Source organism: Gouania willdenowi, chromosome 3 (genome assembly GCF_900634775.1).
Source record: "Gouania willdenowi chromosome 3, fGouWil2.1, whole genome shotgun sequence".
NCBI lineage: Eukaryota > Metazoa > Chordata > Actinopteri > Blenniiformes > Gobiesocidae > Gouania > Gouania willdenowi.
Window position 1 is genome coordinate 23,959,253 of NC_041046.1, and position 22,945 is coordinate 23,982,197.

At 39.4% G+C, this 22,945-nt stretch overlaps 1 protein-coding gene across 1 annotated transcript in view; it reads left to right on the forward strand.

The window, feature by feature from the left end:
* elp4 (elongator acetyltransferase complex subunit 4) overlaps positions 1 to 18,698 on the forward strand; it is a 64,137-nt gene extending 45,439 nt beyond the window's left edge. Inside the window, exon 10 of the mRNA XM_028443332.1 lies at positions 18,094 to 18,698. Coding sequence (XP_028299133.1) covers positions 18,094 to 18,222 — 129 coding nt within the window. The 3' untranslated portion in view covers positions 18,223 to 18,698. The remainder of the gene's footprint in view (positions 1 to 18,093) is intronic.
* Positions 18,699 to 22,945: the final 4,247 nt, after the last annotated feature.

The following is a 22,945-nucleotide window of genomic DNA, read 5'->3' on the forward strand; positions in this document are numbered from 1 at the left end:
GCCGTTGTTTCTGTTAACCAGGAATCCGCCTCTGGTCAGGTGAACCACGCGGCTCTGGTCATGTGGTTAATTCTCATGTCTTGAACATGCTCTTACATCTCGGCTACTGGAGGGCTGCCGACCAGGGGATCCCCCCAGCTACACCTTTCAATTGAGTTTTCAGGTGAATTTAGCTTTGCCTTTTTGTGTCAAAATGAAAAAGACACGCTGACATTTAAGAATATTGCACATGTGAAACCTGTGTATTATTGTCTTTCATAGTGTGTAGCTTTTCTAATTTACGTTAAAATTTGGTTTATTTTTGTATTTTGAAATGCTACTAACAAGTCATGGCTCACCATAACCACCACACACTTACAGGTGAATAGAGAGAGATTATCTAGATTGGGATGTTGTTGTTTTTTTCACCTTTATTGTCACCTCTCCTGTTTAGTCAAACTTTCTTGAAACTGGTCCTTTTCTTGGTTTTCTTTTATTTCGGCCTTGTGCTAAGAGGTCCGTCTTGCATGTAAATATGTGTCGGCTCAATTGTGATCTCCATTCTCGCCCTCAGCAGAGCTATCTCATGGCTGCCTGCATTAAAACAATTAAACTTTGCCCCTCCCCCGCCACAAGAATCATTTGCGGATGTGTTGGGTGAAATTTAGCAAGAAATGATCATTTTCTGAATCACTTCACTCTGCTCGCTCTGTGTTTGTTTCATTCTTTCTCTTCTTCATTTTGCCTTTGAGCCTTTTAAAAGACCCTAAGCCCCCTGCATGTTCTTCTTATTGCTTCTTTTCTCTCTACTTTTTTCATCATTATCCAACAGCACTTTTTTTATGCGTGCAAATGCTTTCTGAACGCCGTCCTTTCTTCCCTTTCAGGCTGGATGTCATTGTTGCTGCCTGTGGGCTGGGTGTATTTATTTAGGGGTAATTGGTGTGTGGATGAGTGAGGTAATGAGGTGCATCCACACTTGGCTGCTCCCCTCCCTGAGAGTCTGAGACAGACGTAGCCTAGCTGCGCTCCAGCTTGCGCCGCACCACACTGCTGTCTTTTCCGCTCAGGCCAGAATGGCTCTTTCATACCCAGGTGGACAAACACAATCACTTGGGCTGATACCTCAATGAAGCGTCTGCTGTTTGATGTGCAGTGGGTGTGTGTGTGTGTTTGTGTTTATGTAGATGTGTTTGCGGGTTAAGAAAGGGGAACAAAAAAAACAACAGCACTTGCTTGTTTGCCTGTCTCCATCTTGCGCCCTTGTTTGTCTTGCAGCCTGTGTTTGTGTAAGTGATTTTCCCTGTGTGTTGGTAAGTGCATGTATATCAGGCTGAGTGGCTGCTCAATGGAGCTCAAGCAGGACCTTTGGCTCTTTTAGCCCCCTGCTACCCTCAGACTGCCCTCCATGTCCTACAGAGTTACCTAATGATTTCACTTACACCTCCCTTATCTGTCTGGCTACTGTGGCAGGAACTGTCTGATGGTTCAGCCTTTACATGCCATTTGCTGCCTCATATCCTGTGAAATTCAATTGCACAGCGCTTACTGTAGCCAGAGTAGGAGGTTATTCCTCTCTGTCTCACCCTCACTCCTTTTCCTATGCTCTCTCACCCTCTCTCCATTCTGTTCTTTTCATCCATAATATTCTAGCATCACTTTTTTTTTTTTTCAACAAATCAGATTGAGTGTTACTGTCTCCAAAGACTCTTTAATTATTCCTGTGTGCTTTAGTGTAGAAGTGTCGAAGAGATGCATTTAAAGCAGAAAAGCCTGGATGTTTGCGGTTGCCCACAGGTGTTGAGTAGTTAATATTATGCATTGATTGTTTTGTTGTTATCAGGGTAATTGGTGTGGACCTGCCAGCCTTTGATAGGCACACAATTACTGTATGTGATGCATAAGTGGGCTCATTTCAGGGCAGGATTTTGAGTTGCTAATGGTGCATTATTCAGCTTTTGGTCTGTCCCCAAAAGTGCCGGGCCAAATCAAACACGCCGCTCCAGGGTAATTGAGGCCCACTCTGCACCCCCTGCAGCGAGCATAGCAGAACTGTAATCCCCTGACAACTCTGATTTGGCCCCAATCTGGCTGGCTGCCCAATTCCCAGCAAAAACGCCCAGCTCCTAAACCAAGATGATTGAGGTGAGAGTCACCTTTGGCCAGATATCCTATACTCACCATTACTTTCTATCCATCTTTGCACTTTACTTGTCTTTTCCTTTTGAACTGCAACAACTCTAGCACAAACTGATATACTTGCTCAAACTTCTTAAGGATCTATGTTTTAGTGATTCAAGATTTTAGTGATTAAAGGTTTCTGACTACGGATAAGCCTCTTACTTTTTTTTTTTTTATTATTATTAAATGTTCCTTTTAAGCCTTCTAAACTTAGCCACAAAATGAGGCTAGCAGTTTTAGAAATATGTAGAAACATTTCAGAGAAATAATTGAAATTATTTTTAGTCATTATACAACCAGATCTTTGTTATTTTTACAAGTTTCTACACCAAACGGTTTACTTTTTAATTTAATTTCTGCACATAAAACTGAAATGAAAGTTGGAACTTAGTTTTATTTTTGTCATAGATGCCTTGTGCAGAATGATGTTTACAAATGCCACCTCTTGAGGAGTTTGTGAGCAACCACTTTTTTTTTTTTTTTTTAATCTGGTCAGCAGTTTCCAAACAGCATGTAACATCACAAACATGTAATAGATTTATATATACCTGAGAGACTATTTTTCTCTGTATGACCAGCAATGGAATAACAACCGTACCAGGATGTATCCTGCCGTGTTTCTATTGTAGGATGAGTGTCAATGGTATGCCTGACACAAATTATGCTCATAACTAGGGGTGTACATAACTTCTTTAGTCTGGTGCCCAGGGGATCACCTAGGGTTTTTGCTTGGTGCTCAATTTTTTAGGTAAGATTTTTTTCCACAACACGTTTTGTTCCTCACAGGAAGAACAAAACGGAAGGATGTGTGGATAACTTGTTTGTTTTTTTTAGTTAAATTATTCTACAAAATGTCATCAACATCACTCTCCAACTGTTGTCTTTTGTTTTAAAACTCTGGCACTCCCCCCCCCACTAGACATCAGAAACATGGACTCCTTAACCTTCTTCAAATCCAGACTCAAAACCCATCTTTTCCAATCAACCCACACTCTGTAAATTCTCATCCTTGTTTCACCTACATTGCAATTATTTTGTTTTATTTGTACTGTACTGTTTTAATGTATTAATGTTTTAATTATTCGGTTTTTACTGTAAAGTGTCCTTGGGTGGCCTGAAAGGCGCTTTTAAATAAAATGAATTATTATTATTATTATTATTATTATAAAAACAGAGGATTTCTGCTCCCAAGTGGCTCCTCTGATTAGTTTGTAGCTTATATTGTACCTTATATTAAATTTTAAAAGATTTTCTGAATGAAAAATTATTCAAAAAGAGAGAGTATATCATCAATTTGTAATTTATATGTTTTTATTTGTATACCTATCGTCAAACAGAGTGCTACAATATGAAGTTATAAAATACAGTCCAGTGAATGTAACTGATGGATGGATAGCTCTCGTGTGGCGGTGCAGGTTGTTTGTGGTGCCTGTGGGATATGAAATGTTCAGATGACACAGTATGCACTGCTCTGGACTTGTCCATGACATTATAAAGTTGTCCAAACTTTGCTTCGTTTTATTTTTCTCCTTTCTCTCACATTTATCATGTAGTGTCTTTGAATATCTCAGACATTTCGTGTCTCTCTCTCCCTCTTCATGTTCGGCGTGTGGCTGAAAAACTTAACAAATCAGCTCCCAGAAGCTGACTTCCGTTGTTTGCTTTTATCGATCCAAAACTCTTAGTTGCGTGAATGCCTGTTATAACATTCGATTTAGTGCACATTGGGTGTTTTGGTGGAGCATGAACACCTGCGCACCACTTATGTGCACTTCTGGTCATCATATCTGATGTATTTTATTGGTTTTGTAACATCAATTGCCTAAATTGTAATTTTGAAAGGATTTGTGAGTTGTTCACATCATGTGTGAACATCACCTTTTACTCCTCAGACAGATAACGATAACTATTACAATTATTTAATTAAGTTGTTTTCAAAGGAACTGCTGTAATTGATGATTCACTATTATCTAAGTGCTACACCTCTAATGAAGATGAATTTTGCACCGACAAATATATTGAACATAGAATTAAAGTTAATAGAAGAGAGATATTTATTAGGTGCACATTTTCACCGTCCCAGGTCTATGATAATCTGCTTATTGCTTTTGGGTTGTTTTTTTTTTGTTTTTTGTTTTTTATTGTGTAAGTAGAAGTGCTTGTTGTTATTTCACAATGTTTGTCATATTTTAAAATAAGTACGTTGTCTTTATGCTCACTTTATTAAAGGGGTGATTTGAGCTAAATATTAATGTGTGTTTTCCACTGTCTGCCTGGTTTCTAACTTTAGCAACTCTCCACCTCAGGCCCCGACTCACAGTTTTAAAAGCTTAAATAATGCTTCACAATTAACACTTAACACAGCCCTCTGGGTTAGATCATCACTGGTGTGTTCCAGGCTAAATTATTAAACACAAAGCCAGAATTCCCCATGACCCACAATGCTTTGAGGACTGAGGGGTTATGGGGGAAGTGAAAGGTGGTGAATTTTTTGACAAGGCAGCTAGGGTGATGTCTCATTCCCTTTGACATCTCAAACACCCTAAAGGTGGCTTTGCCAACAGTCAACCCAGGAAGCACCTCACCTAGCTGTGGCTAAATTTACACAACCACCTGCCCACAGGGAGGGCACTGGGAAAGAGAGCAGAGGTGGTAGTGGAGGTCGAGGTGGAACATGTGGAGAGAGTAGGGGAGCTAACGTCTGTGTGCTGCATAAGATATGCACCTTATTGTAGAACTGGTACATGTCATTTTCTCTGTAAATCAGTACACCTGATGTCAAAGGAACTGTCATGTTGTTTTTTAATAGTTTTTGACTTCAACCATTTTAGCTCCTAGCTTGCGTTCTATGAAGAAAACATCCTTGGTAACTTGACCAATAAAACTGTGTATCTATGCTTCTTGTGAATTCAAGTCAGGCCTATACTGAAGCTTTCAAGGCAGACAATCAAGCAGAATGGTAACAGTTCTTGATGCTCCCCCGTGGCAGAGTTCAGGGTGCTTGCCTGCAGGCTGATATGCACTGAATGGCCTGAGAGGATCTAGGCTAGGTCTATGTGTGGCCTGGCTGGTCCAAGTCAGCAGTAATGACTGGCTTTTGCTGGCATGCCTGTTAAAGTGAATGGGGTTACTCTGGGCAACACCTTTTCAGCTGGGTCCTATGAAGTCCCCAGTATGGTGGTCTTTGTCCACACAAGGGCTGTCCCCTCAGCAAAAAGAGCTTCTTTTCTGTGGGGACTATCAACCAGTGATGGATTATACCCACCCCTCTTTATTCGACTGACGCTGATACTCGCAAGCACACACACTCCATGCACATGTACAAAGATATTAAAATAAGTGTCTGTGCATCAAGCCTTGCTCATAAAGATATCAATACATTTTTGCTATTGTCAGTCACTATTTTGAGGCTTTCCTTTATTTTTATAGTTTTTAGTTATTGACTGAAACTTTTTATTTTTTTTTCTTTAGACATTTTTGTTATTTATGCCTTTTCTTTGTGTGTTGCTCAAACATAGCTTCCTAAATTCATACATTTGCTTCCAGGATATTACAAGAAAGTAAATCTGAAGTCTTGAATCTGTTCTGGGATTTCACTCTGTGATGCTGCACATTTCTATGATCACAAATGTATCTTATTTCTATATTACGTTACTGCTTAACAGAGGTGGCAAAAGTACTAGCCTTCAGTACTCAAGTAAAAATAAAGATACTTGAATAAAAAATGACTCTAAATGTAAAAGTGTTGAAGTTGCTTCCTTACTTGAATGAAACTAAAAAAGTACATGTTACTAAATGTACTTAAGTAAAAAAGGATAAAGAAAAACAAATGTTCCTTCAATAATAAAACAGGGTTTTTAAACCAGCAAATTCCATATCTATTTTTTTTAGAACTGGTACATGGAAACAAGTTGAATCTGTTACCTTTGAACACCTGGAGAATTTAGCACGCATAATAAATACAATTTGTAAATAAAATGTGTCAAGAAAAAAAAATAAGTACAAATGCTCTATTAAACCCAGAACAGCTTTGAGTTTAACATTTTTAATAACTTGAAAATATTAACCATAAAACTGAGGGACCTAACATAAAAAAGCTTATGTCGCGACATCATCTTCTAATGTCTTAAAAGACACAAGCTCATTTTTAAAATATAAGGAGTAGAAATTACAGATATTGTTTAAAAAATGGAGTACGAGTAAAAAGTTGCCAAAAAAATAAATATTCAAGTAAAGTACAGATACCGGGAAAAAAATACCTAAGTACAGTAATGAAGTATTTGTACTTTGTCACCTCTGCTGCTTAAGCAAATAAAAACAACATCTTTTCTGGAGTGTCAGTAAGCTTTAGGAAGAGTTGTCCAAAGGATAAGAGTATGAGGGCTGGATCCACAAAGACCTGAAATAAAGGGTGGTAATTCAGTTGCTTCCCTGAATCTTTTAGTGACGCAGTTTCCTCACCTGCTGTGCAGAATTCACTAAGATTGCAGCAATGATTAGTGCATGAGCAGAACTGGTGCAGACCGCCCCTATTTAAATGAGCATTTTGCTTCTGTCTGCTGCACAAACATTTAATAATGTAGAAAACTAAATAAACAAATGAAAAGTTTTTTTTTGTTTGTTTTGTTTTGTTTTTTTTTTTTAACAGCAACTTTAAAACCTAATTATATTTTTTCCCCCTCATTTAATGTGGGTGCTCCGTTCGGTCCTTTAACTTTGCTCGGATCAGTTTATGCAAAATAGGCAGATTAAGACAGAAACCGTCCTATTGATCTACCATTGAGTTAATACAGAAACACAGTCTGTAAATCAGTCTGCATTCTTTGAAGATTAACTACTGACCATCATCCAGCGCAGGTCTGAGCAGCGCTGTGTCACTCTCATATGTCACCGTTGTGCCATCAGTGATCATGCGTAAATTACTCATCTGATCTGCTGATTCTAGCCTGACATCAATATGACACGAGATCCACGGTCATATCCATATATCCATCTCTGTGCACAGCGAACCTCTTTTTCTCTCTCTCTCTCTCTCTTACACACGCACAACTGGAGCCTTTTGTTAATTTCCGCTGTGTTTTCTGTCCACATTTACTGCAGCAATGATCTCTGCGTGTCAGTTTGCACCTCCTTTTCAGTCGTACAATTTTTCCGTACTAAAACTTTCACCGCAAACCATTCCAGATTTCATGAATCGCATTGCTCTCCCTGCATAACTTTATTTGCATTTCCCTTTCCCATAGTTTATGCTCCCCCTAGGAGATCTGCCTAGTATGCATATTTATTAGAGGGAAACGCGCTAAATTAATTGAGGGCGCATTGGGAAGCGCAGCTCACGTGCACTCCTGATTACCTGCCCTTTGTACTCCTTATTAGCGCATGGTATGACGTTTGCACAGATTTTAATACCACTAAACCTTTAGTGAATCCACCACTGAGAGTACAGAACCAATGTTTTACCATTACCTTTGTGATCACTCAAGTTATACCACAGAATAAATGTGTCGTCATCGTTCTTGCCTCCTGTCTTTGTTTTGCCTCAGTGCTCGTCTTTGGCTGGCACTCATAGACTTCCTGTTAGAGTAGGCACCCCCATGCCTCCCAAAGGTTCCACCACTTACCCAGGCTGACACAGTAACCTCCAGACGACCTTGCACGTTGCGGAATGTAATCCTTGCAAACTGTGTGAACTAAGTCGGCACAAATGACGAAGAAAAAATGTCACCTTACGCAGGAGCTAAGGTTTGGTTTACAAAATCTAAGATGCAAGCGTTTTCCTTCTACATTTACAGTGCCTTTGTGTGACACAAACACAGAAATAATATAATAATATACATTAGTGCTGACACTTGAACACGTTAATTGCGATTCATTAATTACATAAAAATGACGAGCAAAAAAATAAAATAACTCAAACAAAATTCATCAGCTTTATCAGTTGGTCTGTTCATTTTATGCCAACTGTTTTGCACTGTCCAGTTTTCACTTCTCTGGAATGTACTGTACTTAGTGCTGTTTTTATTGTAATACGCACAAAAATACGCGTTTTATAAAGTTCACAAAAAATCCGGAAAAGCATGAATATAGTTTACTTAAATTTCAGTTTGTGCTTTTGTGAACAGCGCAAATCTTTATTTGTATTGCACATAATATTGGCGCTCGGTGATGAAAATAATAATTACAATTCTGTTGTTAAAGCTCACTTATTGTTTTCAGTGATTCAGTCCTAACCAGAATCCATTTAAATTGAAAAGCATTGCTTCTCGTGCCAAATATTGTTATGAGATTAAGTAATTACAAAGTCCCTAATTAATTAGATTATTTTTTTTAATCAAGTCCCACCACTAAATAAAATATTTGCTACAGTGCAATGGCAGTGCAATTTTCACTAAGCAACTCAAATGGAGACACGGCCACGGTTGGAGTCAATTACAATTGTAATTGCATAATTGATAATTCATTCCAATTATAATGTAATTATAATTGTAATTGAAAACCATATTGCTGTTGTAATTGAGTTCAGATATTTGATGTTGTAATAATTGTAATTGGTATGGGAATTCTATAAAACTGTCAAATACAATTGAATTGAAGGCAAACCTGGTGAACCATGTTACAGTTCTATGACTTACACCTATCTAGTTAATAATGATTAAAATATGTTTCCGATCAACTTTTCCCACTACCTGTCACTTCTCTTTAAAATAATTTTTCCATTTAAATATATACATCTAGTGGTAGAGTGAGCAACTCAAATGAAGACACAGCCAGTTATTACAAGATTTTACAGAATTAGTTGATCTTTCTAAAATATTAACAAAAGGATAGTCTATACAGAAATATTGTGAGGTTTTTGTTGTTGTTTTCTTTAGTGTTTTAATTGCAGGATACCCATCACGTTGCAATAATCACAGTTTTTGCTGAATTTTAATTTGATTCCACCATTATTAGGGCGACCGTGGCTCAGGTGATCGATCCCAGTCTATACCTGTCTATGTGATGTAAGTGTGAATGGGTCAATAAGCTGATACTGTAAAGCGCTTTAAGACTACTTCAGTGTGGGGATAAAGCGCGATATAAATCAAGTCCATTTACCATTCTGTTTCATAATTCTTCTGTTAAAACTAAAAAAGAAAAGAAAGTTGGATTTTCTGTCACTGCGATTTCACTAGATGCTAGGAAATGTGTTTCTTAAGTCGTTCTAAGTATTTGGGTGCTTTGCTCATATACAGTTAACATTGGTAAAAAACCTTTTGTGTTATATTTCTTTTCAATATGATTCATGTAAGTAACAGACCGTCTTTATGCCATTGTTTAATCTGTCCTGACACAAAGTATCAGTTATTTTTTTGACCTGAGGATGTGTGTATCAGAGTCATCGTTTTAGGGGTAAAATGTGTGTTCTAGTGGTGGAGGGCACAAGAGGTCTCACAGATACGCTGTCATAACCCATGCAGCTGCACTCTTTGCTATGAGCCTATTGGTAGTGAAGGCAGCACTTAAATATGTTTGTTCTCTTCGCCCTCTATCCTTCCCTCTTCCTCCCCAGGCACCATGTCACTCCAGGGGCAGCCCTGCCCTCACTGGCTGTGCCCAAGTCCATAACACCGACGTGCACACACCCCCACCCCACCCCACTTACTATCCACCATGACTCGGGTCAACATGCCCTCACCCTACAATGCCCACGGTTCAAACCAACACTAGTGTCCAAAGGGAGGCATAACTGAACTGAAAGAGACAAAATGGCCCCACACTGCTATCCTTGTCAAAGATTTTGACAGGCCCATGTGGAGGACCCCAGAGGAGGGTTTAGTGGAAGATGAGGATGGCAGAGATAACAAGTCAAGTTGTTGTGCTATTCCACGTTTACACTTTGGCCTTTGTTTGTCCATTTGGTTATTCAGAAGAAGCACCATGGAGCGAACAAATTTACATCTGTCATGTTCAGTAACATGAAGGAAAATATCAAAAGCTACTTTTTGTCAGTCTGCACATCATAAAAAAGGGAAGTGGGCCACAATTTTAAGGACAGGAACAAGCATTATTCTAGGTGTTGAAAAAAATGCTCTTTGAATAAATGTCAGATAATCAATTTCCTGCTCGGACAAGTTTTTTTAATGAAATTCATTCAATTATTAGTTCCTCCCCATTCTTTCAGTGTTTGGGATTATAATTACAAAATGCTTACTCATCTTTCTGCCTGCCTGCTGCATACTCTGTCAGATGCATTAGATCATGAAGCGGAAGATATGTGGAGCTCCAGTCTGTAAAATGTCTTTTTGTCGGTCTGTGCGCTTGTTTCTCACATTATCCTGGATCAGGCAACAGGTAATCATTGCCATATAACCCAGAAATAATTCAAGAAAATCTCAAATTTAAGTTACATTTGTTGTGTGATGCTTTTCCATACTTTATAACTAAGATACTCTATCTTTACCGCAAGTTCCACAGCTCACCATCAACAAACAATCCCCTATAAAGTGCCAATATAACACACATACTTGACATTTTAGTGACTTTTGTTGACCATCTTCTACACTTGGTCTGCATGTCACCATGTCCAATGGTTAGTGGTGCCCCTCAATATATAAAGGTTTAGGTGATTATTATTAGGTGTATACAGTATATATATACATATACATACACACACACTACCAGTCAAAAGTTTTAGAACACCACACTTTTTCCCGTTTCTTACTGAAAATTATTCAGTTTATTGTGTCGTTGCACTCTGAAATGAAAGCAAAGAACAAATAAGCAATTTGAGTTGAAAAATAAATCATGGAATCAATTTATAGAGCAAAATGTATTCTAAACTTTTGACTTATCAAAGTACAGTGTGTTCCAACACTGCTTTTATGCAGACAGAGGAGGTTGTAAGTCACCAAGAAAAGCTGGAACACCTGTAGGAATTAATAACACTAGCTTTCAAGGCTGATTCAACCTTCATTGCTGCAGAACAGCTTTAAATTGTTTACCCACTTCGTTCCCTGAAAAAGGCCTATTTGTATAATTCTGAAATGTACATTATTTTTCAGTTTTGGGTAACCAGACTTTTTTTTTTTACCTGTGGCTGATCAGTACTTACCTTTGTATAATTTCAAGCTATTCATTGGACTTGCACGACTTGAATTGCAATAAATTACTGGAAAAATGAGGGTGTTCTAAAACTTTAGACCGGTAGTGTGTGTGTATATATACAGTATATATCAATGATGGCTTAATTTAAATGTATTTGTGGAAATCCCCATGAGATGCAACATTTTGTTTTCGAGAGGGACTAAATTTGAGTCATTCTGCCAGTCCTTGTGTTCAGCTAGTACAGTTGGTCTAGTGTTCTCAAGGTTAAACGTCATTATTAACCAAAACTTTAACACTGACAGGGAATTACTTCAATATTTAAACAAAATGATCAATTTTATTTTTTCCCAGCATTAGAGTAAAAAAAAAAAAAAAAACCTGTATAAAATATCCTAAACATAGCCAAAAGAAGTAAGAATAATAAGTAAGGATTTTTCCATCATTTTCACCTTAAATAGATTGAGAAAACCTAATGAGAAACAAGTTTTTTTAAAATGTTAAACCACTTAAGATTAAGGAATAAAGACTTTCCTAGTCAACAGGTTATTCCTAGGGCAAGGCCGGTGATCGTATTACACTCTTTGTTACGACAAAAAAAGAGGAAGGCAGACCTTCTTCTGTGCTTTTGTTTGGTGCAGGTGGGCTAGAATTACCAAAGTGATGGGATTTATGCCTGGTTGTTTTTGCACATTTTTTTTTTGGGGGGGGGGGGTGAATAGCAGCGGAAGTGTTCTCTGAAATTGTCAGCGCAAATGTGATGATGGTTTGCTTTCCGAATAGACAAGCTCATCCATTCATTGTGTGAGTTTAAAGGATAATACTTGTTCCTATTGGTTCAGCAGATGATTTCCCACACAGTGCAGTGTAACTTTAGAGGTGTGAGGGATTATGGCACGGGAAGCTGGTTTAGCTTGGTTTAGTGACTAAACAGAGCAACAAGTCTGGGAAGTGTCTACCAGCGTCTCCATGAAACCTTTCTGCTTTCCATTCTGACCCTTGGTCAGCTCCAGACAGTGGTGGTAACAGACGACATTGACCTGATGTCACATTGTTGTATAGGGACTTCAATGATGCTTTGTGCATAGTGGGATTGGTTCGGCACCTTTATTGTGACATTTATATGAACCTCGGTTGGGGTCAATTACAATTGTAATTGCATAATTTATAATTAATTCCAATTATGATGTAATTATAATTGTAATTGAAAACCATGTTGCTGTAATCGTAATTGAATTGTAATTCAGTTCCAATAATTGACATGGTAATTGGTATAGAAATTACATTTTAATTAAGCGCAAACCTGGTGAACCGTGTCACAGTTCTATGTCGTATAGTTATTAAAATATGTTTCCGATCAACTTTTCTCACTATTTTTCGCTTCTTTTTAAAATAATTTTTCCGTTTAAATATATCTAGTGGTATAGTGACGGGAAAAAAAGGCTCAGACGCCCACACCAGAAATATGAATACCAGTATTTTAAGTGATTAGGAAGCTTAACAAGGTAACCAATAGATGAGAAACAAAATAAATGATTGTATTTTATAGCAGATTTAAGACTTACCCGTTATCATAAGAGTTGCTAACAGAGAGCTAACACAAGAGAATGTCATTGTAATCAACTTTCAGGGGGAAAATAATAATTGTAATTTTAGTTGTAATTGGAAAAAATGCCGGTCACTGTAATAACAATTGAGTTGTACGTGAACGTGGATAATTGAAGACGTAAATGAAAAATGTGATTAACCCCAACCCTGATATAAACCCTTTATATATTTGGGTGTTTTAATTCAAAACCATAGATTTTTTTTTTTTTTTTTCCACTAGATTTTTTTATATCGAATATACAGACTTGGGCCTTGTTGATGCAATGTTTAGCTTCTCTCATATCACTTGTTCAGTAGAGCTCATAAGATGCTCAGCAAATTACAAGAGTACGTAATTGTGTTAAGTCTGTGTTTATGGTAAATATCGTGTCACTTCCAGGACTATTTTCCATCAACAGCTAATCTGATTGAAACAGCCAGGCCAGTCGTCATGTGTTCCAACAAGGTGTTGGGTTTCCCATAGTCCTAAGCTATACAGTGACACAGGTCTTTTAAAAGTGTGGCTAAAACTTCATGGAAGAAATGACTCGTTAAATTAGCACCTAATACGCCCGTCATTAGCAAGCTGTTACTGCCAGTGGAATGCCTTTGATGGTGCTGCGTTGTGTGAGTGGGTTTTCCTATAGGCTTTACTTACTTATAGGAATATTCCTCTATTTCTATCTTGTTGTGCTATACAGCGGCTGTGTATTTGCTTGCTCATAACAATTCAAGCAGTGATTAAATGCCTTTCCTGACCCATAATTTGGTGGTAACCACAAATCAAGCTGCGTGTGGAGATTGTAAACGACTAAGCAGCATCAAAGGCCATATTCCTCAGGAATCGGGTCTTTGGTGGGTTTAGTAAGCTGAAGGGAATTGTCCATTGTGGGGTGATATTAGTAACCCTCTTAGGCAAAGCTGGACTGTGGGCTGGCCCTCAGGGCTCATTTCAAGTGCTTAGCTCTCGTTTGGAGCTTTGTCACCCCTCACCCTGTTGCAGCGTGGCTCCAGCCCCTCTGGGTGCAGAGCGGAGCAGAACCACGGACCTTTACCCCTGCCCGACACAAGGGAGGGAACACTGGCATCACAGCTCCAACGCAAAAATGCACACGAAATCCCACAACACAGCTCACACAGAAAATCACAGTGACATTGTGGCACACAGCCATTCTCACGTCCCCTGCCTCCCTCCCTCCCTCCCTCCTGCACTACTGAATGGTGCATTTTCCCGCCGTCCCACCACCACCCTATTTCTACACCCTGGTGCAGGTTGCCAGGCAGCAGGGAAAGACTTCACACACACATACATCCCACTATGCATCTGAGGGGTTTCCGGATGTCCTTGTGTGCATCATGGAGTGTGCAGGCCGACTGACTTAGACACACCCATAGACTGCCTGACTGTATGCTGACCTCCATTCATTACATGTCAATCTAAATGTTTGCAGTAATTGGTAATTCATTACAATTATGACAGAATTATAATTGTAGTTGTAGTTGAAATAACATGTTGCTGTTGTAATTGAATTGTAATTGAGTTCAGATAATTGACTTTGTAATTGTTATTGGCTTGAAAATTTTATAAAAACTGTCATTTACAATGCAATTAAATCTAAGGGTACCCTGACAGAAAAAAGGCTCAGATGCTCACACCACAAATATTAATAGCAATATGTTTAATTGATTAGGAAGCCTAGCAACGTAACCAAGAAGTGAGAAATGAATTAGATGATTGATAAAATGTTTTAATGTATTTTACAGCTGATTAAAGACATTGGTCAAACACCTGTTATTATAAGAGATGCTAACACAACAGTAAGGTTACCTTTTATGGGCTTATTTATTAAAGGCTCAGTAATTGTGATTAATTGTAATTGAACTTTAGTATTTGAGAACATACTTATAATTTACTTTCAGGGAAAAAATAATATTTGTAATTTAATTGTAAATGGGAAAAAAATGCAGGTCAACATAATCGTAATTCAGTTATAATTGAAGATGGATAATTGAAGACGTAATTGTAATTGTAAAAAGTAATTGACTCATCACTGCTGAACTGTATTCTCTGCTCTATTATTACCTTAGTTATTTGAAATCCCAAAATAAAGCATTTAATAGTAAAAAATTGTAGAAATGTTCAAATAGAAAGCTAAGTGAGCTTTTTATGAATTCTCTGAATAGTGACGGTTATGAGCTACGATATTGGCTGTCAGTGATGTGCTCAATGCTAGCTAACTGTTTGCAGGCTGTCTTTTCCATGTGTGTGTCAAACTAATCGATTGGTTTTGTCTGCCCCTCCCTCCAACTTTGATGTTCTCATTGATTGTTCTCCTGTGCCCCTGAACTCAAAGGTTAGAGAATCTGAGCTCCACTTCTGGATTGCTTTGACCTTCGCTCTGCACATGCTCAGCAGGTTGACAAAGCCCAGAGCCAAACAGACATGGTGTAGCCAGGCCCGTGGGTGCGTGACAGGCCCATATCGGTGTGACGTCTCTCTTTTTATTTTTTTTCCTCACCCACAGGGGATGATGTATATGTGATTGATTTTTCTTCTACCTCTCTCCCTGCCATGTTTCCGCTGCACTGCGTTAAGCAGGACTGAGCCCAGACTTGATCAATGCATTTGTTTTTCTTTTTCAATCACACTCGAGTGAGCTGAAGACACGAAAGGTTACACAGGTGAGGTTTGGCAACGGCAGAGGCAAAGCACAGCTTCTGGAGGCCCATTGTATGAGTTTGGTTAGTGTTGAATCAAAGAAAGGTGATCAAAGGATTAGAAAGTAAAGAAAAGCAATACTCAGGCCAACCTAATCAGGGCTTTGTTTTCTATTGTTTTTCTTGATTGTTTTGAAAGAACACAAATGTAAAGAAAATAGCAATAACAACACTTCCTCTGGTCTAGTTTGTATTTTAGCGTGCACATGAAGAATGTTTTTGTATTTTAAATATAATTCTTTTCATTTGTGTTTGTGCTGCTCTTAGTATTTAAGAGCTAACAGAAAAGCCTAAACCAAATCTGACGTATGAGGAAGAGCAGGTATCGCCACTACCTTCTTTACTCATTTTGTGTATCTCATGACTGTGTGGAAACAATGATTCTTGTTTAATCACCCACATCCTTCCCCATTCATCATTACAAATATATGGGTTGATCAGCTTTGGATACTTTGACCACTTCTCTTCATATTAATAAACCTACAGTATCTCTAGCTGGGTTTCCATAATGGATTTTTGCAAAATAAAAGCAATTTTTCTAAATATCGACAAAGTATAAATGCGCTCTGAACATGTTACCAATAAAGGTTGTTTTGGGCAGGAGCCTCGTAACTCCCGTGAAATCTCATTCCGCGAGACTTTGCTGCAGGAAGACGAACGCTCAGAACTTCCTTATAAAACTTTGTATTCCTTTGTTGTTTGCTGTCTGATGTGGCAGTGATGATTTTAAAGTATAATGCTAAGAAATGTCCCGGTCTCTTCATCTGTCCACACGTACCGCATCATGTTTTCTTCGAGAGGACACGTCACGTCATGTGATCATGTACGCCACTTTTCGGTGACGTCTGCGTAAAAAGTGTTTCCATAGCGCGTTTGCGACACATTTCAATATCAAAACATCTGAAATACCTCCTCATGGAAGCGTAAAAAACTTTTTATCAATATTTGAGTGTTTTTTTTACAATTCTGGCGTTTCCATTACCAGTTTTTATTGCGCTTTTTATATTTTGTGCATTTTTTAGGGTAATGGAAACACAGCTTCTGAGCTCCACACAAAAAAGCAAAAAGTCTGGTCCAGTTCTTTTAATTCTGGTGACTTTTGAAACAGATTTTTAACGCTCCTCCAAATGACCAAATGATGGAAGTGCTCTGCCCTAAAGGTGTGAAGATCCCTGCGTACTCTTGAATTATCCCTTAGTAATGTCCTTGTTAAACCCCATACCCAAACACCCAGTCATTAGGACTAAGATAAGTATCTGTGGGAGTGGAAGGGCTCTCTTAAAGCTGCATGACTGGAGGGGTTGAGGATGTGGCGAGCAGGGAAGGTTTAGAGGGCTGGACTCAGCTGGGGAGGGGTGGGGTGGTGTGGGGGATGCCGGCTTTGACCACTGGGTTTCAGATGTCATGGCAGATTCTTTCAGGGGCAAATTACAGGATTTAACTTCTCTTGTACCTAGAGAGGCGGCGTTCTTCTTCAGCTTCCTCGACAGACACTCGAGCATTGTGCCACTCAACACCATTGTCGCTGGCACACTTGACTCTATAGATACTTCACCTCCTCTCACGCTCTCAGGAGCTCTTCACCACTTTGTTTGTGGAGGGCCACTACTAGCTTTTCACCGCAGTTCTGGAGAGTGTTGAGCAGCACCACCCTTTTAAGCCTTTTTGTAGTTTGTACGTTGGGGTTTGGAGGTTTTACATGAGGGGGCCCTCATTAACCTCTTACTGCCTTTGTGCCTCAAAGTTTGGCACAGGGCTGCTCCGCACGCAAGATTAGCCGTGAACAGCTAAAACACTTGATAGTAATGACTCTGGTGTTAGCCCAACGTAATCATCTTTGTTACAGTAAATCAGTCAACACAGGCACACACTGGTTATCCTACACTTTGTCCAACCTCGGCTGTGGCAGTTTTGAGTACTTTTGATTTATTTTTATTTTTATTTTTATTTTTTTTGGCACAGTTTAAAATAAAACAAAACATAATATAAACAGTGGACAGACATCAACAGAAATCAATAGACTTTAGAGGCATGCCAGGGAAAACCAAAAAAACTTGTAGAAGAGGGCTTCCCAAATTACATTTAAACTTTAACTAAAGAGAAATATATATATATGATAGAATAAAGTTAAAACTCAAGACAAAATAAAAGAACGTTGAGACAGCCAAACATTGAAACGGAGCAGAAAACAGGAAAAAGAAAAACATTAACATGAAAATCAAAAGTCAAACAAAAAATAAATAACAGAATAAAAATCATATCCAAAACACTGACTCACAGACACGACCAATACACACATGCATAAAGTTCCCATGAGGTGTAACAGACCTAAAGCATTTAGCAGTATGCTAACAGGTTCCCCCCATGCTGCCAGTGTTGAGAGAGTGCTGAAGCAGCTAATGCAATTTCAACCTGACATGGCTCTGTGTGAATAAGAACCACTGAGGTGAACCATCTACTGTATGTGGATTCACTGCACTGTTTTCATTCTTCCTCGATCTGAGCAATCTAACACCGTGCCCACCCCCACCCCTCTGTTTTCTGTAGAGACTGCATTTGCCTCCAGACTTGTCTGAGACGGTGAGTCGAGTGAGCAGGGGGGATCTGGCTGGAGCGACCGCCGTGGCTTCGGCCTGTGGCTCCGGCTCTTCCGGCGCCAAACACCTGGACTTCTAGAGCTACGCCACAGTCGCCGTGGGCAACCAACAGCTGGGCTTCTGTACCGTTGTCCTCTTTTACTGTGGTGGCTGTAGGTTGTTACCTCACCCACGTCACGTTGTCTGTAATAACCTCGGCCGGGGGTGCAGATCTAAAGATCTACTGCATCAAAACACGCCACGCACCTCTTTTATGATTCTCACCACTTTCATCAGGTACAGCAACTTTAACATCAGCTCACGTTCCAAAAAAATGTTGAATCATGTGTGCTAACGCAACGTTGTCTTGTACAAAAGAGAAAGCAGGAAAGGTTTCTCGCATTCTTTGTTTTCTCTGCCTTAAGATATTTTGTTTACTATTAAGTGAGATCTTGCAACCTCCTACAAAAGTCACAAAACCATTTGGCATTCTTTGACTTTCCTTTTTTACAATAATCCTTTTTTAAAAATATGCTTTGTAAACTACCAGATAAAATAAAGATGAATAATCTCAAACCACCTGAAAGATGTTTTTCTCTCGGTTTTTAACCTTGCCATGTCGCAACATAAACTCAAAAGAGGAAACTTTGCACCTATGATTTTGTTCTGACTGACTGACCCACGGTCTGCCTCACTGGCTTCAGGTACAAACAGGGATGCTCCCATCTGACCCTGAGATGGTGTGGGTGAGTGACGTCTACCTCCAGTAAGCAGAGCAGAGCAGGAATGTAGGCAGAGGGTATAGCAGAGCAGGCTTCAGCCATCATCAGGCGTGTTTGCTGGATGAGCTGCTTTGTCATGACAAGCCCAAAAGAACAAATCAGGTCAAACAGTGACATGGAGAAGCATTGAAGGAAAAAAAAAAAAATCAATGTTTCACTTTTGTTTTAGTCCAACTGCTGCTAATGCCAATCGGAATGTTTATCCTGTAAAAACCGACAGTTTTAAGAACTGAGACACAAATGGAGAGAAGTCAATTTGACGTTGTCATACATAATTTGTAACTTAAGATGGCATGCACAGGCTACTCAGGTGAATGAAACCTCACATTGTCATACTAAAATAGGCTTGTATCTTCTACTGTTGAACAGCTGACGCATTCAGGGCTTGGGTTTGAAGGTAGAGATAGAAATGCAACGCATTTAAGTTGGCACGTGTTTGTGTGGCTTCACTGCTGAGGTGTTTGTTCATGTGTTTTAAAGTTTCTACCTGGTTGAATCACATTTAGTCTATTCAGAAATGTTTCCATCTGCAACGTCCTCTGTACACATTACAAACAAACCAAAGGCTTGTCACAATCCGCCTCAGTTGCTTGCATCACGTAATATTTGAAAAGTGACTCTTTGTTTCAGATTTGTTTCAGAGAAAGTTGTACAAGTGTCTTAAAGCCACTCACGCGTCTGTTTGAGAGTCACACAGTGCTACAAAATACAAGCTTTTTGACAAAACTGGAGTTTTTATTTTTTATTTATTAGCTTCAGATGCTCTTATCTTCACTTTGCCTTCTACTAAAAACTCCCCATTCTTCCTGCAAACTGCCTGTTTTTTGTTTTGTTTTGGTTGTTTTTGTGTTATTCCTCTTATGTGAGGTTTTTTTTTTTTGTACAACCTTCAGTCTCATGATAAAATTGTCCTCACTAACACATGTCACAAACACTCGGTGCTGTTGGCCTATTTTAAACGACCTCCTTTATTTTAGCACATGGCTTCAAGCAAAGATACTTTTTTTTTTTTTTAAAGGATTGTGTAATGTTTCATTTACAGCTGCTACTTATCTCCCTCTGGTTGTTGACTAAAGTGAAATCAGCTTTTCTATGTTGTCTTAAACACTTTGTCAGTTTTGTAATTAAAGGGCCATCACGTTCATTCTGGTATCACGGGAAAATCCCAGGAACAAACTAGAACAAAAACGTCGTCAAGAGAATCACTGTCCTTGTCTGGCAAAGAAACACAAGAAATCACAGTAAAAATGAAACAAAAACACTTCTATCCATCCATTTATGGGGCTCTTCTTTGTCTTCTTGCGTATGTCTTCAGATCCTCAGCTCTGTTGCAGCAAGCCATTCCAGCGTCTCGTTGTCCAGGTTCATTAAGCCTAGGTTGCCATTTGGTGGCCGGTGTTTGGAGCAGCTGGTCAAGACGCGGTCAACAGTCTGTAGGGGGTCTACAAATTCACAGTGGGCACTCTCCGCGAGGCCCCATCGCTGAATTGTTTCTTCGTAAGGTTCCTCACCTGTCCTCTGGTGGTTGAGGGTTGTCCACTGCTTTCGGGGTAGGTGCTTGCCAGGGACATCTGTGGGGTCCTCAATATAGCGATGGAGCCTGGATGGTTCTATTGCTCTCCGCTGTTCTCGCCATCATGCCTTGACCCAGGAAGCTCTGCTAGTATCAGCTGGTGTGGCGCTGAGCACTTCCTGGGCATGTATGGTAAATGGGCACCGGGATTTGAGACGCTTGCGTTGCAGTCTCTCTGTGATGGTCTTGTAGAAGAGGTGGGATTCATTCATCTGTGCCTTTCGAGCAAGAGCGATTCCAACTAGGACAGTTAGTTGGTGGGTTGAGGTGGCTTGTAGGCATCCAGAGACCCTGCGAAGGGCATTGTTGAGGGTAGTGTCAAGTTTTTTTTATGGGGGCTGCGTTACCAGACTGGGGCACAGTACTCAGCAGCAGTAAAGACCAGGGCCTCTGTGGAAATGCACAGTCTTCTTTGTGGCTCCCCATGTGGTACCGGCTAGGCGTATAAGTGCGGTACGGGCGATGGTTTTGGCCTTGGTATTATCCAGGTGTTGTTTGAATGACAGTGTTTGATTAAGCGCTTATGGGACTCCACATCCCACAATGCAATGCGCGAAAAATGTCAACAAACGTGTTTATGGTGGAGATGAAAACACATTTTCAAGCATCAATTTCGATGTTTTCCTTTTGTTTTGTTGCAAATTATGTTTGATTAATTGATCTATGAGGCATAAATTATGATTTTCTCAAGGTTAACACCTCTAACAGATCATTCCACTTTAGCACATTGCAATACACTTTACAAAGCATTCATCTCCAAAGAAAAAAGATGTTTAAAAGTGAAAGTGATCAACCCAGATGTATAATGTGAAAAAAAAACATTTCATAATGCGCAACATAATTTTTTTGTGCTGAGTTTTTTTTTTTTTTTTTAACTTGTCTACGTATACGGTAAATGTCTACGCATTGTTGTATTTTCCTTTTTTTAATCACTTTTTTTCATGTAAATGATTTTGTGCACTGTGACGTATTAAAAAATATCCCATTCTGTTGCACTTATTGATCATGTAAAGCACATTAAAGTACCTTGTGTGTGAAATGTTCTGTACAAATAAATGTCCCTTGCCTTGACTCTGGATTTTGGGCCCTGGAACCATTCCCAGTTTACTTGCCTTCCACTTAACAGATGAGCAAGACTAAGAATGTGTAGAACCAGCAAGGATGCTGCAAGACAAAGCTCAGTTTGATATGAAGATGAGTTTTTATTTACAGGTTGACAGAAGAAGATATAAGTGATCGACAGGGTTTAAAGTAGTCTTCAATGTAACTTTGATAGAGGCAAGCTGTTTAAGGTGTAGACTAACCCATGTTCTGCCCTATAGGCCTGAACAGACTCTAGCATCCCATAACTCTAAACCTGTCTTCTTCTATAGGTTCACCTAATCTTACATTTGGCTTGTTTGTGAGACAAAAAAAAACAACAAAAAAGTGACTAATTTGAGCATAAAATGGAACTGCACACACATGTTCATCTTCTGTTCACTGCTGCTGTAAGTTAAACGGATGGTCCAAAATGAACTCATCTAAAAGTTCTTGGAAACTTTCTCAGCAACTTAAATTGCCTGAGATTGTTCAGAGTGAGAATTACATTTGGTCCATTTTTTTCTCAGAGCTTTGTATTATTTAGACGACCACTAATTGCAGTCTTTCTTGCATTTTGAATCTCTTTCGTTCCGTCTTTGTAATTATTAATGCTCCTCCTCTGTCTCGGTACAATCATCCAGTCGGCTCCGTCTTCCCGTCTCGAAACACTGTTCCTCCATTTGTGTTAGTCACTGAATTAATTGAATAGAGAAATTACATTATCCCAGGGGAAAGAAAAAAGAAAGTCGTCTCAGGAATCTGATTAACCTCTACTCCTCAAACTTCTGATTGGACTATTAAACAGTGTAAATTAAATTATTCAATTTGGAGAGATGTTTGCTACTGTTACATGCTGTGTGAGTGTTACCTGACCTCACTCACTATTATACATATCTGTGCTTGTTAGACGGCCTCTCACTCTTTCTGCACACCCCTTTGAAAGCAACACACACATACACCCCCCCCCCCCCCCCCCCCCTACACCGAGGCAGCAAGTGAAGCAAAATAACTCACTCTGCCACACAATTGCTCCTCTGCCTCGCTCTAGGCACAGACTGCTTTATTCCATGACTTTCTCCCTCTCCTCTCTGCTCCCTCCTCCTCCTCCTCATTGGCTCTGTATTTTTATACCATCGTAACTCGACTCAAACAAGAGCGAATGATAGTGAATTGCTTGACCTTTTCTCGTTGTGTGTGGTGGTGGTGGTGGTGGTGTGTGTCCACATGGGATCGGCCCCCACGCGGCTGGGTCATTTCCAACACCTTTGTTTATTAGGAATGAAAGGTTTCTATTTGTGTATTTAAAACTTTGTTTTTGAACTGTCCCCTGGTAATGTTTGGCTCATTTCAACGGGCAGCAATTCTGTTATTCGTCTCTGTTTGTG